Consider the following 18,145-nt stretch of genomic DNA (forward strand, 5'->3'; position numbering starts at 1 on the left):
CCTCCTGATTGGCTAATGCTGCGTTCACCCACCAGCGACACATCCAACTCACTGAGTTTCACTGCCTGCTGAAGCGAGGAGCTGTACGCCTTTTTCTCCTCTCATAAACATAAACCACCAGTGAAAAAAGCTGGTGTGATTAGCGGTTAATGCTATCCTAGCTACAGTGCTACATACTGTAGATAACTTTTACCTGCTACTACCACCTCCTCACTGATTCTCCTCTACGCCAAAACCTTCCTAGTCCGTCCCGGTTATAAAGGCCGTGTCATATAGCTCCAGGTGGTCACACACAGCTTCTACTCCATGGTTGAATGGGTGAACAGACCGGTGTCTGTGTTGACGGCCTGATGTTATCGTCAACAAAGACTCTGAATGCATTCGGCATCAAAGTCTGATCGCTAGCAGTGTGACTCTGAATTGCTATATGTTTGAAAACAGGTTTATGTTTTAAAATCTACGAAGGTTTAAACTTTGAGAGTGTTTAAACAAGAGAAAAATGTTAATTCTTGTCTGAGAAAAGTGTATAAAGTGTGTGGTGAGGGGCTTTACAGCCTTAAAACATGTATAATAATAGTAAACAATAAAGCTGACTACTTCGTGGATTTCACCTATTGCAGGTTATTTTTAGAACGTAACCCCCGCGATAAACGAGGGGCTACTGTATATATATTGGTATTGGTTAATATCGAACATCCCTACATTTTAGGTATTACCCATGTCTAAATCACAATGGGAGAAATCCAGCAAATGTTGTGTAAACTAAAACTATGATTAGATTAGAGCTGCTATACACACACCTTTATATTGTGCAAAACTGTCGAGTTTTCAGGCAAGGGTTAGGGAATATAAAGTAGTTAAAATAGAGACTAGATTTATATTTGATTATCAAAAAACAGGAAACTCCAGACAAGGAGAATCTAGGTGTCAGATGTCTTCATATGGAATCAAAAGAACTGTCTACTCATTATTAATGAGCTGCTGTACTTGTGTTTTTTTGTGTTGAGAAACAACCCCAAAGAGTGATAATCTAATTAATGTTAGGAAATAAAGAAGGCTGCATAGCCTCTGGTGGTCGTAAAATGTGTGGAGTGACGGAGGACGATAAAAAAGCAAAGTCATCCAGGTTATAGGCTATGTACGTATATGTGTATCATATAAGAAGTGATCTATTTAAGGTGATTTTTTTTTCTTGTGTTTAACTCCCATTAAAGACGGTTTATTAGTTTTTCAGAGATTAATCCTGTTTTTTCACCTTCTCTTGTTTGATTGTCAACTGAACAAAGTCCTTGGAAAAGCAGTGGACAATAAAAACATGCTCGATAAGCTATGAGAAAAACACAGCCAAATCTGACACATTTCCTCTTTAAAACAACTTAAGAAAATGACATTCATTTGTTTGTTATTTAATGATGCAGAGCTAATGCTGCAGAAGCGCTGGAATGTCACGACTATTCTGCTCAAAAGCTTCACAGCTCAGTCTTGAGCGTTGAAAATAAAATATGAACCATAGAGCAGGGTTGGGTTCAATTGCATTTTTCAATTACAATTAGGTTTTCAATTTTCCATGTTTCAATTCAATTGTGATTATGGTAACCGACATTTTTTCCCAAATACAAATAAATTCTAATTATTATTTTTCCGCTGAAAATCAATTACAATTATGTTGTCAATCACTAAAGTTTAATTATAATGTTGCTAACTTTTATTCAGTTGTGATTATTGCATGTGCTTTTGTATGTGTGTACAATGTTGGTTTAGCATTTTTATATTTACTTTTTAGTGCATTGATTAAAATATGTAAAAGCCTAACTAGGGTTGGAATTTAGCAATAGCTATAAACTCTTTGTACAAAACATCAGTTACATTCACACTATTGTTACTCTTTGTATCGTCCCTATTAATATATATATATATATATATATATATCTACTAACTCTATCCCACTAGCCAAGGGGTCTGCAACGTGCGGATCTGGAGCCTCATGTGGCTCTTCGACTAATTAGCTTTAAAAAAATATTAAAATAATTAATTATTTCTTACAGAGGCTATTGATGACTAATGACATTAACTTCAAATAGAATTATGATAAAAACAATTTAAACCTAAAAATAAATTACATTCGTCACCTCCTGAAACCTCTACAGACCATCAACTTACCAGGTTTTAAATCCCTGTTAGGATTACTAACAAAAATTATATAATAGAAAATAGACATTTTATTTGTGCGGGGAAAGATTTTTTTATATAGTTAATTTAGTTTAATATAGAAATGATCACTTAGCATGTGTTGACTGACATGATCATGTGTTGTTACCCTTCAAATACATTAACTCAAAAACTATTGTTTACATAAAATGATTCAATGTAATTTGAACTGTATAGAATTGTAGACACTATATTGTAGGGATGTAACGATTAATCGTAAGGCAGTTAAAAATCGATTCATAGGTGTCACGGTTGATATCGATTTTCTGAAAATTGAATTGCAGTACTTTTTTTAACCAGCAATGGGCGCTCTGTGTAGGCGGCGGACGGAGTCTGCTAATACTTTCTTTCTGGCCGCCTTCTACTCTTAAATATGTTAATAAATGATTCATTACCCCTTTAGCACCGAAAGAATATCTGTAATATTTCTTGAATATCTGTAAAAGTCACGTTTTCTATTAGCTCTGTCTGCTAGCATAGCGTCTCTTCTTCACTGCAAGAATATCTGCATGCCAACCGACCACTGTGTTACCAGCGCCCTCTGCTGGTCCAAACAAATATGACGTAAATCAGTGTAATCACGTTTTTTTTTTTTTTAAAGTCCAATTGTTAAGGCACAAAATACATTTTCGGTTGCACTTTTAAATGGAAAAAGAACTATTATGCAGTTTTGCATTGTTTATTATAGAACCAGAATTTAAATTAATAGGCTTCATTTTCATTTGTATTATTCCTTTATTTATTTCATTCAAGATTTATTTTTAGTTAAATTGCATTGTTTTGAATAGTTTATCAAGGGATTCTTTTGACAATGAAAAATAAAAGGAAAATAATACAGTATTTTCTAATTCTAAAATTTTGTCTACAGTCACATTTTGTAAAATAAATCGTGAGAGAATCGTATCGTGAACCCAGTATCGTGAATCGAATCGTATCGGGAGTTGAGTGAATCGTTACATCCCTACTATATTGAGAAAGTATTTTTTGGCTCCGGAATGACTTTAATCCAGGTGATATTAGGCAAAATGTCTCCTTTGAAAGTAAAGGTTGCAGACCCCTGCACTAGCCCCTAACTCTTCTAACGCTTACCACCTGTATGAGTGTGAAGATTCACTAACAGGTAGTGGGAAAAGTTGATATGAAACACATTTTAATAATTGATGACTACACGTGTAAGTCATATAACTGTTTTGCGTTTATTTAAATTTTAATTGACAATTTTAATAGAATTTCCATGGTCATTACAATTATAGTCACCTATCTGAACTGAAGAACAATCATAATCACACCATCTTTGTAATTAATACTCAATAAAATGATTCAAACTGAACCCAACCCTGTCATAGAGTTTACTCAATGACACATCATTGTTGTAAAACTAAAGAATAAATTTTGTTCTGTAACAGGAACTGGCTTAAAAAGGCACAAAAGCCTGTTTCAAAAACACATCTCAGACTGATTCCTATCCGTATGGCGAGGTGCGATCCCGTTTGTGATGTGCAGATAAAAATAAAAGTCTGGCGTCTTCAAAAGGCAGCTCGATAATCTGATAAAGTGCAACATATGCTAACAACTCGGTTAGCCAGCTGCTTAAAGTGGTGCCAGGCTACGAGATGAGTCATTGTTTGGGGATAGTGAGATCTTGTCCCGTTGGAGAGGTCGTGTAGTGCTGGCAGCAGAGCAGAGCAGAACTATTGTCTGAGACGCTCATAATCTCATGCTCAGCTGCAGGCGAGGAAGGTAGAGACGCCGTAGATACGATACATACGGGATCCTGTGCCGTGTGTGCACGTACCTGCAGCTTTGTTGGCATTGTTTGTAGAAGAACCATTCCTATTGGACGTTGAGCGTGGGGTGGGTGCGGCCTTTGGCACTGGTGTGCGTTTCTCAGAAGAGGAATTTTCTGGGGTCTGTTAAACAGAGGAGGACAGGTTTTTTTTTCAAGTATGTAGATATTTTGTTAACTTAAAACAGACATAGGCAACTGGAGGCCTGGCACACAATGCAACTATATCAGCAAAAAAATAAAATTAAAAAAATACAAGTGAGGCTACATTTGAGTGAGTTTTCGAATAATAATAAAGAAAAATAATAATAATAAATCGATGTGCTTCGATGAATCACCAAAAATTGTTCAAATGAAAGCATCTAAGGCAGTGATTCTCAAACTTTTTCTTTTGAAGAATGAAATATTTTCATTTATGCCCCCCAAGTCCAACAAAATTTAACAAAATGAAGCAAAAATCTAATGTTTTTTTAATTTATTTTTTAAAGTAAAAATTCTTGATCAAACCTTATAAAGATATCATAACATGTGCAATCATATATTTAAGAACACTAATAATAAAGTTTTAATAGATATTAAAGACAATACACCCCCCCACTATCATGAAGTGTGCGCCCCCACAGTTTGAGAACCACTGATCTACAGTAAGTTGGTTTCATACGTACCTTGTTAGCCCTGTTGGGGCCAGTCGCTGCCGGCGGCCTCTTAGCGGTGGTGGGTGTGGTTGCCTTGGGCGCGGGGCTTTTTTTATTGGCTGAAGGTTTGGTAGGGGAGGGGCGTTTGGTGGAGTTGGCCTCTCCATTAGTGGGGAGGGTTGATGGGCGTGATTTGGCTGAGTTTGATTTGGTTGCATTGTCGTCAGGCTGGCAATGACGGAGGAAAAAGTAGCCAAACGCAGCACAAATATAAAAAAAAACGGGACAATGAAGGAAACGGAGAGAAAAGAAAGAAAAAAAAAAGCAGAGATGAGATTGGTATGGTATTACAGCACAGCCAGTGAGTGCATGGTTGTATCACACAGCTTAATACCAATACAGCAGTGACAAAGCTTATGGCCAAACAGAGCTCATACTGTATGTTGTGAGAATAAATACAGTAATTCTGATGAAATCATAATAATAGCAGGAATAAACCAGTAGCATATATTATGACAATGAGGTCTCAGACTCTAAACTGTGCATCATGTATCTCTAATATCATGATAATGTAAAATGTGGGACAGTGAAAGTGTTGTAGCTTTGAGTTCAGAACTTTTAAAAGACGATTATTTCTGACTTATGAATAAAAAAAATCCACACACACACACACACACACACACACACACACACACACACACACACACACACACACACACACACACACACACACACACACACACACACACACACACACACACACACACACACACACACACACACACACACACACACACACACACACACACACACAGAGGCAGCAAAAGCCGAGCGATAAGGAGTATCAAGTGAAAAATGTTGACGTCGTCTCTCTCTTTGTGTCTTGCTTAAATGTCAGCCTAAAGACTTTAAAGCTAAAACCTGGGGTATGGAAAGCCGTTTGAGCATCAGTCAAACCAACCATAGTTAAGCTCTATAGTACTCACATTTAGAGTACATGTACTAATTTATGCTTTACTAGTGCACGAGTACACTTTACAAACAAAGCAAATAATAGTAGTACTAGTGAAACAAAGTGTGTCACTACTAACAAGGGTTGGAAAAAACAAGTTCAGGCTGGTCATTGGCTTTAAAAAAAAATTATAACCTATCAGGGTGCTGGATTTGGTTATAATCCCTCCTATGGTAAATGGTAAATGGACTTGATTTATATAGCGCTTTATCCCCACACTGAAGCAGTCTCAAAGCGCTTTACACATCAGCTCATTTACCCAATCACTCTCACTTTTTCCTTCTCTAGTAAAGTGTACTCATGCAGTAGTAAACCAAAATTGAGTACATATACTCCAAATGTCAGTTTTATTAGAGCTTTACTATGATTATTGACCACAGTAAAGCTCTAATAGAACTCATATCTAATTGAAATTACATATGAGCAGAGCGTAATTTGGGGCAGATCTTGCCGGAGCAGGATCCGGCACCTGCCAGATTTTGACCGGCACCTCATTAAAAAATTCCAACCTCTTTTTCACTTTTAGGCGTTTGATTAAATTTTGAAGTATTATAATTGGACAGCTGTGTCTTTGTTGTTGTTGTTGTTGTTGAAATCACTGGAAATGTCATTGTAAACACAAAATTGAATGTAGAGGAAGCGAGAGGAGAGTCAAGCCACGCCCCCACGCTGCGAGGGTGATTTTGCGCAAAACTAGTTTCTCTGTCAGCGCTGAAAACGGTAGAAAATGGCCAAAGAAGCTAAGCCTGAGGTGAAGGTTGTTTCTGTGGAAATCACGGAGGAGAGCAGCAGCAGCAGCAGCACAGTAGCAGTTAGCTTAGCGACTAGCAGCACCTGTCCTGTACCCACCCAGTGGACATGAGGAGGAGTCTTGGCTTATCAAAGACAAGGCAGGCCTCGGCTGTTAAATATGTTAAAAAGTTGCAAGGATACAAAGTTCTCCATGGCTTCTGATTCATTAGATGAGTTGTGTCCTTATGTTATGGGTGTAAAAGTTTGTAAATATTTTGTATTTGTGGGTTTTTGTGTTCTGAAAGTTGTGTGACATTAGTGGCTAAATGAGCAGTGATTTTGCGCTGTCCTTGTTGCTAAAACATGGCAGAGAGTGAGAGACGGATGCTCTGTAACGGGCAATTGTTCGTGCTTCTTTAACGCTGACTGGTCGTTTGTGTTCACATGATATTATTGGCTCATCTAATTTATGCTGAAACGGTTTTCCATACTGGGATGATGAGAGTTTCCCTGACTAGAGGGAACGTGTGTGGACAGTACTGAGTACTGAGTGTGTGAGGCCCACCTTGTTCTTGCCGTCAGGGCTGGGGAGGGTCTTTCCACCGTTGCCAGTTGGTGACTTGACTGTGGATTTCCCTCCTTTCTCCTCCTTCTTCTCAGCCAGCTTCTTCTCCTCCTCCTTCTTCTCATCTTTATTCTGCTTCTCCGGCTTGTCCGTCTTCTCGGCCTTCTCGTTCGCTTTGTTTTTCTCGGCGTTCATCATCTCCACCTTCTCCTCATTTTTCAGGATCTTCTCCGACTTTGGGTTCTTGTCATTGCTGTTGACTTTCTGCTGGTCTTCTTTCTTGTCAAACGTGTCAATCTTGTCCGTCTTGGTGGACATGATGTCCGACTTCAGCTCCTGCTTGTCCTTGTTGTCGGATTTCACTGTGAGCGGGACAAGATATTAATGCTATTAATCCAACCCAACAACATGTCAAGAATTCAAAGATCACTGATACAGTTTATGTAGAAAATGTAAGATTTCAGATACTGTAATAGGTCACCATGTGAGTCAAATGTAGAAATTGCATGTAACCCAATCCTTCACTGTAATATAAATAATATAAAATATATAAATAATCTATGTGATTCCGTAGGTATATATCTATAGTTTAAGAGAGCTTAATATAAACCTCCTATGTTCAATTTTTCAGAGACTGCCATTGGTATTTTTAGATGTGTGTGCATGTGGAAGATTTTATGTAGGTCGCAGATGATTCTTGGTTTCCAAACAGGCCAACATCATTCATGAGTATTCATTGTCATCACGCACGTTACTCTACTCCATTCTTTGTCGGTATTCCATTTTTCCCAGGCAGTTTCTCATTAAACTCTACAAATCTAATAATTAAACTTTTCTTTTTAATATATTTTCAAAATCATACATGTTCACACACACACACACACAATACGATTTATAGAGACAACCAAAGTGCGAGGAACAAAAACACATTTTTTTTGTCTGTGATTGTAACGCTTTGACCAAAGCCTTCATTTAATTAAATTCAATTATCATTTATGAACGACTGAATGATCATTTCTACATCTGGTTCTTTAAAAAGCCTAAAAAGCTCATGTAAAGACTGAATGCAACTTACATACAAATAGCAAACAGACAAAACATCAAATATTCTATTAATGCATCATGGTTCCCAAACTGGAGGGCGCTAGAATGGCCTTGCTGAACCTTGAGCATGAAAAATAGATTTTTTTTTTTCTTTGTACTTTATTAATGAAGGGCTTTATTATTGTTCTAAAATATGTGATTGCAAATGTTATGTTAATTTTATGAGATTCGAAGAATAGTCGCAAAGTCGCAGCAGAAAAAGTTTGGGAACCGCTGATCTAGACTAATAGTTATTTGATTCTTTGACACATATTGGTTCTAAATCAGGTTTTTTTTTTCATTTATTTCACAAAGCAAACACAAAAGAAACCAATTACTTATTTCAGGCGACTGAGATGGAGAATTGTAATGCTAATGTGAACGTTTTCTCTATGAATTGCTTTTTGTCTGCTTTAGGTCTCAGGATTAATTCCCTAATGAGGTATTTTACACTGTTTCCACTTTCTGGTCATGGGTTTTTCATTCATTTTTGTCGTCAAAACTGACTGACTAACTGACTCATTGTAAATTCAATCTATCTACAAGTACAATCAGGCATTATCAACTTTGACTTTGACCTTGAGGTTATCATTAATTACATTAGATGCGGTTTTAACAAAGATCCTTGAGGACACCTTAAGTATGTAATGAGTAATTATGCTTACAATTATTTTATTATTCATTTATTTACTAAATATTAGGGGTGTTGGAAAAAAAACCCCGATTCGAATCGAATTGTATTTGATGCGTCCATATGAATCTTTTTTATTTCTTTACCTTTATTTAACAAGAAAAGTCTTTTCCACTGCAGGAGACATTGCAACTGTACAAAGACATGCGCTGAAACCTGGGCATGTTGACCAGCTTGTGTTTTTTCAATAAAATCTAAAAAGAAAGTACTAACTTTCTGCATTTATTTGTTGTTCTAGGCGTATACCTCAGTTAAGTTGCACTAAAGTCAAAGTTGGTTTAAAAGCCACAGGCAGATTGTATGTTGTTTTTTTTATTTTATGGTGTTGGCACATGTTAAAGCCAATGTTTTGAGTGTAAAATATATTTCATGTATACACTTACAGCACATAACTAGCTGCCTTAAAAGACTACAATTCAACCTTAATTTATGATTTCTTAATTAGATTTTCTTAGTTTTGCTGAACTAATTTGGGCTTAAAATATTTGCACTTTTTGTGTTCCGACTGTCCAAAACAACTCCTCCAAATATATTTAAGGAAAACACCCTTATACGAAGGTAGCAACATTTTGTTTTGTTACTTCTACACTGTATTTGCAACCCAGCTGAGTCTGAAAAACACATCAGACATGGACCGTGATTACCTGGATGTAAAATTCTCACATGAATGGTTGATGTGTGCTCACATAAATGGCAGAAATCACACAGCTTTGCTAGAACCGTTTGCCATTGGGTTACATTTCTGCCCCACCTCTCTTTCGCTCACTCCGTGGCTATGTTTAATTTTGTCAGATAAAGTCAGGTCAAATCCTACAACTGCAAAGCTAATGTTATTGCAAACTCGTAACTTTCTGCAGCTGCTTCTCAAAGTCTCTCAGTGTCGACAGCTTGCTTCATGAATTTTAATGTCTTTAATACTCCTCGCTGTGTTTTGATCCTGTTTGATTTGGGTGTCGGGTGGTGATAATGTGCATTAATATTCAAAGATTCTTTCACATATGGCAGCAGAGAAGAAGCGAGAGTTGGAGCATAAAATGAAAAAAGGACTTCCTGACCTCTGCTGCACCACTGTAATGAGTTGGCCGGTTCAATATTCAGCGCTGCCCGAGTATTTTATTGAGTTTTTAAAACGTTAATGTCACTGCATTTGTGCGACAACACTAACAAAAGTGTGTGGAAACAAATAACAACGGAATAAATCAGCTACACGCAAAAATAAAGTGCTAAAAATCTAAAAAGCTCTTAAAACCAAATTTACAACAAAAACCTTACTGTGGAGCGTAACTACAAAATATATAACTTTATAATTTCCCGTGAATAGTACTAGTGGACTAGATATGACCAATAACCACTAAGCAGTGTACGGTTAGTGTGTGACATAGTGCTTGAAGCAGCTAATGTAGCTAGGAGCCTTTAGCCTTAAGCTAACTATGTGTAACTGAGTCAAGCAGAGAGTCAAGTACACGTTTTCAACAAATTCAAAAGAAAGCAAGATCGATACTAAATAATAAACCAGTTGTTGTTTAACTGAGGGAGTGAAAAGAGTTCAGTCCTTTATATATATATTTATATATCCATGCTCTTTGTTGTGGCTAGCATCATCAGCTATCTCAACTTAAGTTCACAAGTTTTTTCCTGCAGTGATTTTTATTCCACTCTTTTTATATGTGATTTAACTTTGACTTAACGCAAAAAAACAAAACAAACAAGCAAGCAAACACTGAGCTGAAATCCATGAAAATTGCTGATTTTATTGAAAACCAGTCACAATTAAACGTTTAAACCTGCAGTTCATATTTAGGAAAAATAGTGAGAGTAATAAATACTTCTACATATTAACCAATGTACCAACTCACAGCTGTGTTCTCGTTTTATTCTCAACAAATATAGATTGAATAGTCTATAGCTCATGAATAAGGCTTCCACGCTACAATCAGGTACGGTATGGACATTGTTCAAATCAATGGTGTACGATATTAGCTCTTTGCCTATATGCACTTTAATGGGCATTTAAGCGACTTCATGTCATAAAATGGGATTATTATGTTACTACTTCTTTTTTTTTTTTTTTTTTTTTTTTACATCTTATGCACAGCAGATAAAAAGAGGAGCATGTTCTAAATAACAACAATTCATTCCTTCATTTTTAAATCCTACATCTCATTTCAGAGTGTTCCCCCAGCAAAAAATTAACCCTTTACATTTGAAGTCCAGTTTTACATTCTGAATGAAGCAGGAAGGCACCAGCCATGTTCATAATAATAATAATAATAATAATAATACATTTTATTTAAAGGCGCCTTTCAAGGTACCCAAGGTCACTGTACAGAAAAAGAGGTTAAAAAACAGTAGAGAAAAACAATAAAATACAAAGAAAGAACAAGGTGGACAACCCATTGTAGAACCCATTTGACAGATACCCACCTGCCCTTTAAACAAATTGCACTTTTTCTCCTTTAACTACTTCAACAAGATATTAAAATACAAAATGACCAAAAACACAAGACGAGACAGACTATATTGTCCAATACTGAATTTCTGATATTATCAACCGATACCAATATATACAAAGACCCCCTCCCCCAACCAAATTTTAGATCACATAATTTATATCTCCATGAAAATAAAAGGTGAAGGATACTTTTACTGTGTAGTCTCACTGGATGTATTTCACAGATAAACATCATATGGTTCAAAATAAGAATACTGTCTCAAACAACAACATACTGTATATTCCACCCATATTGAAAAACCGACCAATAATACATTTTATGGCAAATGGCAGTCGATAATATCGATGGGCTGATAATTTCCCACATACCAAGTTAAAATCTGATCAAATGATATCATCATGCACAAAACACCAGTGGATAAAGGTAAAAAAACCCCAAATATAAACGCTGTATCAGCTACACACTGTTGCAGTAGTGAGCCACTTCATGTGTATTAACAACTACTGCATTATGGAACTTCTAGCTGCATCTCACACCACCAGCAACAAGACACGAGAGTGAGCTACAGCTGGGTAACAACACAGATGATCCATCTCATGCACGACACAGTGCACAGCTGCAGGGAACCGGCTGTATGTACCGTCGTGTCTGATTGTGACATGGAACGACAGCGGGAAGGAGACGACCACCATGTAAATAAGGGCATGAGTGACATATAGGGACATGGAGCTGGTGGGAGAAGAAGGTTTTTTTTTTTCCTTGAGGCCAGCTTTCAGCCACATGCACATGCTCTGACATGAGTCTGGTTTCAGGCCATTAACAGACCAACTTGTATTATGGCAACTACTCTGAAAATCAGGACAATCGATAACTGACGGGCAGATTAATGATCTACTTGTCTGCACTGACAAACAGAACGGACAGACTGATCTTTGCTTTTTCAACTTCAAACATGGTTATTTTAAAGTTCACAGCTTGTTTGATTTATTTTCTTCTCTAAAAAAGCTCTATTACAGGGACAGAACTAAAAAAAACATGTTAGAATTAAAAATTATTGGTTTTATTATAATTTTGTTATTACAGTTAGTTTAAAATGATTTTTAATTGGAATAAAAAATACCCACATTTTGAATATCACATATTGGTTAACTACCAGAACAACCAGACTAGATTGAAATGTGTACCTGTGTTGTGACAAATCTATTGTAAATGCCAGGAATGTGAGTAACTAGAGTTACATTCTTGCCTGCTATATCAAACCCAAAATTCTCCAATATTATGATAAAATATACAGTTTAAAACACAAAAAAACTCTACTAAAATCAAGTGGATCACTTGTGGCTTTAAGAAACCACATGTGGCACCGGTTTACAATGATTTTGTAGAACCAGACTACATGATGGAAACTTAAACTATAAAATCTCCAAAGAAAAATCTATGCTAGAATAGAATCCTTTTATTGTCATTGTAGAAAGTACAATGGAATTGCACATGCCTTAAAGCTAAAACATCCCCTTTTCAAAACAAAATCATCTCTCCTTGTTTTGAAGTTTTGTCAGTCGCATAATCTCTGAAAATCTCAGAAATATCAACAACATGTTGATATTCTACTTGGTCACTTTCTCACTTAAAATGTTTTCAGAACTTTCAAAGGTGGAGAATCAAAGGAGATATTTAGCCTCAGTGTGCTCCTGTTTTTTATTTTTTTGTTGTAGGTTAGAAATGCATCTTGGGAAACTTGGAAGTATACTTCAGTGGGAACGGTTATCATCCTAATCATACTAATAGTCTATAGTAGACAAAATATACGTATTGAATTTGTAGTGTACAGCCTCTATCTCTCTATTCACACAATTGTCTCAAACCAAGCTACTTGTCACAGAATGCAGAGTCGAAAGGTGCTAGTTTTAAGATGAGGGGCGGGGCCAACAGTTGTAGTTCGTCAGCCAATAGCAAAATTTGATTGTAATCTCCAAGTTTCAACTCATCGATGGAAGTCTCCCTTCCATTTTTACAAGAAATTATGCCAAAATGAAATACTTAGACTGAAATGTCAAGAGTTGGACAAGAATCTATCAACAACTCTAGGAGAAAAGTGTGGTTTTGGGGTTTAGTTACTGCTGATCAATATACAGTATCGTATTTCAAGATATATCGAGTTTTCTATTTTGGCGATTAAAAAAATGACAATATCTCTTATATTGATCTATATATATATATATATATATATATATATATACAGAATATTTTTTTACTTGTTTATTTCTGTACAATCACACAGTACAAATCAAATCATACAAATATTTAATAGTACTCAGAGTGCAGTCAAACAATGTACTTCTTTACAATTTTTCAGTATCTCTGAGATATATATTTTTATAGCTTGTTACCTCCGCCAAGCACGAAGCGCAGAGCGCAAGGTTATGTTTTACCCTGCGTTTGTCTGTCTGTCTGTTTGTTAGCAAGATAACTTGAAAGGTTATGAATGGATTTGGATGAAATGTTGATAATGGGACAGGGAACAGGTGATTACATTTTGGTGATGTTCTGGATTACCAAAAAATGAAAAAATACCAAAAAATAGGAAAATAGGAGCTGTGCCTGAGCCTGCACCTTTAAGCGCGGTGGCTGATGGGTGATGTAGTAGTGGTAGGGAAGTGCATTGCGTGAATGTCCAGCCCGGGAACTCGTGCTGTACTTGGCGGAGGTCTGCGCTCTCCGAGTACTCCAGTTTTGTATAAAAAAACCCTTGTTTTAGGAGTCGTTGCTTTTGTTACTTCTCAGTACAGCATGAAAACCACATTTAAATGGATTCCTGAGTGCATCCTAACCCAGACCTTCCTCTAAACCAGCCACACTACAGAACTCACTCACACGTGCTGTCCCTTATAGGAGAAATAGCCAAAAGTGGCACATATTGTGCAGCTTTGTTATTAAATGTGCTTGTGTGGCATTTTTCATCAGTAAATTCAACCCAGAATTGTTTTTCTGGTAAGACTTTATTGAGATATAAGATTAATAACGTATATTGTCATTTTGAGAAAAAATATTGAGATATGCCTTTTGGTCCATATTGCCCAGCCATAGGTTTAGTAAATTTTTATGCTGAGAAACCATGCAGGCAGTAAGGGGAGGAAACAGGATACAGCAACAAAAGTCAGTGAGTCAGGGAAACCAACAGCAACAGGAAAATAAAATTAATAAGAATAAGGCTACCATGCTTATAAAAAAAAAAAAAAAAAAAAAAAAAAAAAAAAAGCTGGATAGAACAGTGTTAGAATGACTCAACCAAGCACAAAACACTTCATCAGTGAGCTTCTCTATAACCTTCAGTCGACCTACAACAGAATCACCTGTTCAGCATCTCATAGGAAAATTCACACTCACAGGTACAAACAAGCCCAGAGGTGCAGAAAAAAAACGGGGTGTCATCACGAGTGCTTGTTAGCTCGTCCCTCTGGATTAGCTCATCGCTATCATTAGAAACAGGACACTAAAGGAGTACCAATCACAGCTGCTGAAGCAGAAATATAGGCAACTTTTATCACAACTTTTGTTTGATTAGAGGGCCACATGATCAACATTCATGTCAGCATTCAGAATAATGAGCGATCTGACCATTAAGACAGGAAAGAACAAAGAGTTTTTAGAGCCATTTTCTGTTAGGTCCCTGTGTTTTGCCTGCTCTGCCTCCCCCTCCCTTTCTGTTTGTTTCCAGGGCTGTGTGTGTCAGGGGGCGTGGCTGGCTCCTCTGCTGCTCCTGGAGTCTCACACCTGGGTGTGATTAGCCAATCAGTGGGCTTTAAAGCACTTGGGCTGACTCTGCTTCAGTGCCAGATTATTCCATGTCTCGAATCCCGTCTACAAGCCTGCCAGCCAGCTCCCTGCTACCACAGCCATCTACCCTTTTTTGGAAATAAATCTTTTTTTGTGCAAATCCTCCACTTCTCAGTCTCTGCTTTGGGGGTCCAACTACCTAACCTTAACAGAATAATCTGGCCAAATATGGACCCCGCAGAGGCTGAACGCTTCAAAAAGGCCCTCAGTTCACAGGGTCTGAGAGTTGGACAGCATGAGACGGCTCTTAAAGAAATCATGGACGCCATTTCCAGACTTTCTACAAACGTCTCAGAACTCAACAATCAGGTTGGACAAATGGCTACTCACCTGACCTCAATCACCGCACCTGCTCCAATTCCTGCCCAGGCTTCTGCTCCGCCATCTGCTTCAGATCCTGCCTTTATTCCGGCTCCACCACACAACCCACCTGCCCAGCCCCGTGAACCATTCATCCCCACTCCGTCTAGGTATTCAGGTGAGCCAGGGACATGTAGTCAATTTCTTCATCAGTGCATGATTGTTTTTGATCAACAACCATTAACGTATTCTACGGACCAAGCTAGAGTAGCTTTTATAATGAGTCTGCTAGCTGGGAAGGCCTCTGCTTGGGCAGTGGCTGTAGCTAACAGTGGCTCAGTAGTTTGTCAGTCTCTTCATTCATTTACCGCTGAGATGCGTAAGGTGTTTGAACACCCATTACTGAGTAAAGGGGCTAGTAGCCGTCTCCTTTCTCTACGCCAGGGTTCAGGTTCTGTTTCTAGCTACTCTATTGATTTCCGCATCTTAGCTGCAGAGTGTGGTTGGGATCAGAGGGCCCTTCAGGGGGTATTTCTTAGGGGCTTAAGTGAAGAGGTCAAGGACGAACTGGCAGCGCGTGATGAGACTGACACTTTAGATGAGCTTATATCTTTAGCCATAAGATTAGATGACCGACTGCGAGAGAGACGTAGGGAAAGGTCAGGCAGACGTAGTTTTTTCCCCAACTCAAGACCTTTTCAAGCTGCCCCAGTCTCTCCCCGTTCTGCAGAGCTATTCCCTGCAGGTCCTGCTCAGAGTTCTACTCCCGTCTTCCCTGGGGAGCCCATGCAGCTGGGTAGGATTATCAGTCCAGAGGAGCGTCAACGTCGGTTGGATCAACGCCTCTGTATGTACTGTGGTCAGGCAGGACACATTCGGGCAAACTGTCCAACTCGGCCAAAAGAGGTTGCTCATCAGCCACAGGGGGGGTCCTGGTGAGCCACACACCCACTGATCCCTCCACCCGACGTATTCAGCTTCCAGGTACTGTCACCATTAACAAGGACTCTTTTCCTCTCCTCGCCTTAGTCGATTCAGGGGCTGATGACAATTTCATTGACTGTTCGTTTGTTTCCCAGTGCAACATTCCCGTGGAGCCCCTCCCTAGTCCTAAGTCTGTTTTTGCCTTAGATGGCCGGTCGCTTGCCACTGTGACTCACCGTACTGTTCCGGTGTCCCTCCTCTTGTCTGGTAACCATCATGAGACTGTCTCCCTTTATGTTCTTGACACTCCTTCAACCCCATTAGTTTTAGGTCTCCCGTGGTTAAAGATGCATAATCCGCACATAGACTGGTCCAAGTTATCTATTATCAATTGGAGTCTGTTCTGCCATATACACTGTCTCCATTCTGCCATTCCCTCTACTAAAACACACTATGAAAGCCCTAAGCCTGTTGATCTTTCATCTGTTCCTAGTGAATACCACGACCTCCAGGAGGTGTTTTCCAAGGACAAAGCCGTATCATTGCCTCCTCATCGACCCTATGACTGCAGCATAGAACTGGTTTCAGGTGCACCTTTACCCACTAGTAAACTCTATAATCTTTCAAAACCAGAAAGGGAGTCAATGGAGACATATATCACTGAATCGTTAGCTGCAGGACTGATTCGGCCCTCTTCCTCTCCTGTGGGTGCTGGGTTCTTTTTTGTGGACAAGAAGGACAAGTCACTCCGCCCCTGTATTGACTTCAGGGGTCTAAATGACATTACTGTGAAGAACAAGTATCCTCTCCCTCTCTTAGACTCTGCCTTTTGTTCCTTGCAGGAGGCTTCTATTTTTACTAAGCTGGACCTTCGCAACGCTTATCATTTAGTTAGGATTAAAGAGGGAGATGAGTGGAAGACTGCCTTTAATACTCCCTTGGGACATTTTGAGTATTTAGTAATGCCCTTCGGATTGACTAACGCTCCAGCAGTTTTCCAAGCTTTGATTAACGATGTTTTAAGAGACATGTTAAACAGATTTATTTTTGTTTATTTGGACGATATTTTGATCTTTTCTCGCACACCTGAAGAACATATCCAGCATGTTAGGCTAGTCCTTCAGCGCCTTCTTGAGAACAGACTCTACGTTAAAGCGGAGAAATGTGATTTTCATGCCGTTTCTGTTCAGTTTCTTGGTTTTGTTATTGAGAAAGGACAGATTAGGTCCGATCCTGCCAAGGTCGAGGCAGTAAATGACTGGCCCACTCCTACAAGTCGCAAGCTTCTACAAAGATTTTTAGGGTTTGCTAATTTTTATAGGAGATTTATTCGCGACTACAGTAGAGTCGCTGCACCTTTAACTCGACTGACATCTGTTAAAGTCCCCTTTGTTTGGTCAGCTGAAGCAGAGGCTTCTTTTGTTCGTTTAAAGAACCTTTTCTGTTCTGCACCTGTCCTCTCCCATCCTGATCCCACAGCTCAGTTCATCGTTGAGGTTGATGCATCCGATTCTGGCGTCGGTGCTGTCCTCTCCCAGCGTTCCACTTCAGACCACAAGCTCCATCCCTGTGCCTTCTTTTCCCGTCAGCTCAATCCTGCGGAGAGAAACTATGATGTGGGCAATCGTGAACTACTGGCAGTGGTTCTGGCGCTGAAGGAGTGGAGACACTGGCTGGAGGGCTCGACCCAGCCTTTTGTGGTATGGACTGACCATAAGAATTTGTCTTACCTTCGTTCTGCCCGCAGATTGAACGCCCGCCAGGCACGGTGGGCACTCTTTTTGGGTCGATTTAACTTCACCCTTACCTACCGCCCAGGATCAAGTAATGTCAAACCGGACATTCTCTCTCGAAGGTTTTCTGCACCGGTGGAAGATAAGTGTGGGGAAATTATCTCACCCGCCTGTATTGTTGGTGCA

At 38.7% G+C, this 18,145-nt stretch overlaps 1 protein-coding gene across 6 annotated transcripts in view; it reads right to left on the reverse strand.

Moving 5' to 3' along the window:
* Positions 1 to 18,145, reverse strand: part of LOC114478866 (microtubule-associated protein 4-like) — a 126,117-nt gene that overhangs the window by 20,689 nt on the left and 87,283 nt on the right. For 5 of the 6 annotated variants that reach the window (XM_028472174.1, XM_028472175.1, XM_028472173.1 and 2 more), the window contains 3 exons: positions 6,939 to 7,300; positions 4,660 to 4,857; positions 4,004 to 4,118 (listed from right to left, as the gene is read on the reverse strand). In XM_028472174.1, the coding sequence (XP_028327975.1) occupies positions 4,004 to 4,118; positions 4,660 to 4,857; positions 6,939 to 7,300 (675 nt within the window). The remainder of the gene's footprint in view (positions 1 to 4,003; positions 4,119 to 4,659; positions 4,858 to 6,938; positions 7,301 to 18,145) is intronic. The other variant, XM_028472176.1, reaches the window with a different exon arrangement.

This window comes from Gouania willdenowi, chromosome 17, assembly GCF_900634775.1.
Source record: "Gouania willdenowi chromosome 17, fGouWil2.1, whole genome shotgun sequence".
NCBI lineage: Eukaryota > Metazoa > Chordata > Actinopteri > Blenniiformes > Gobiesocidae > Gouania > Gouania willdenowi.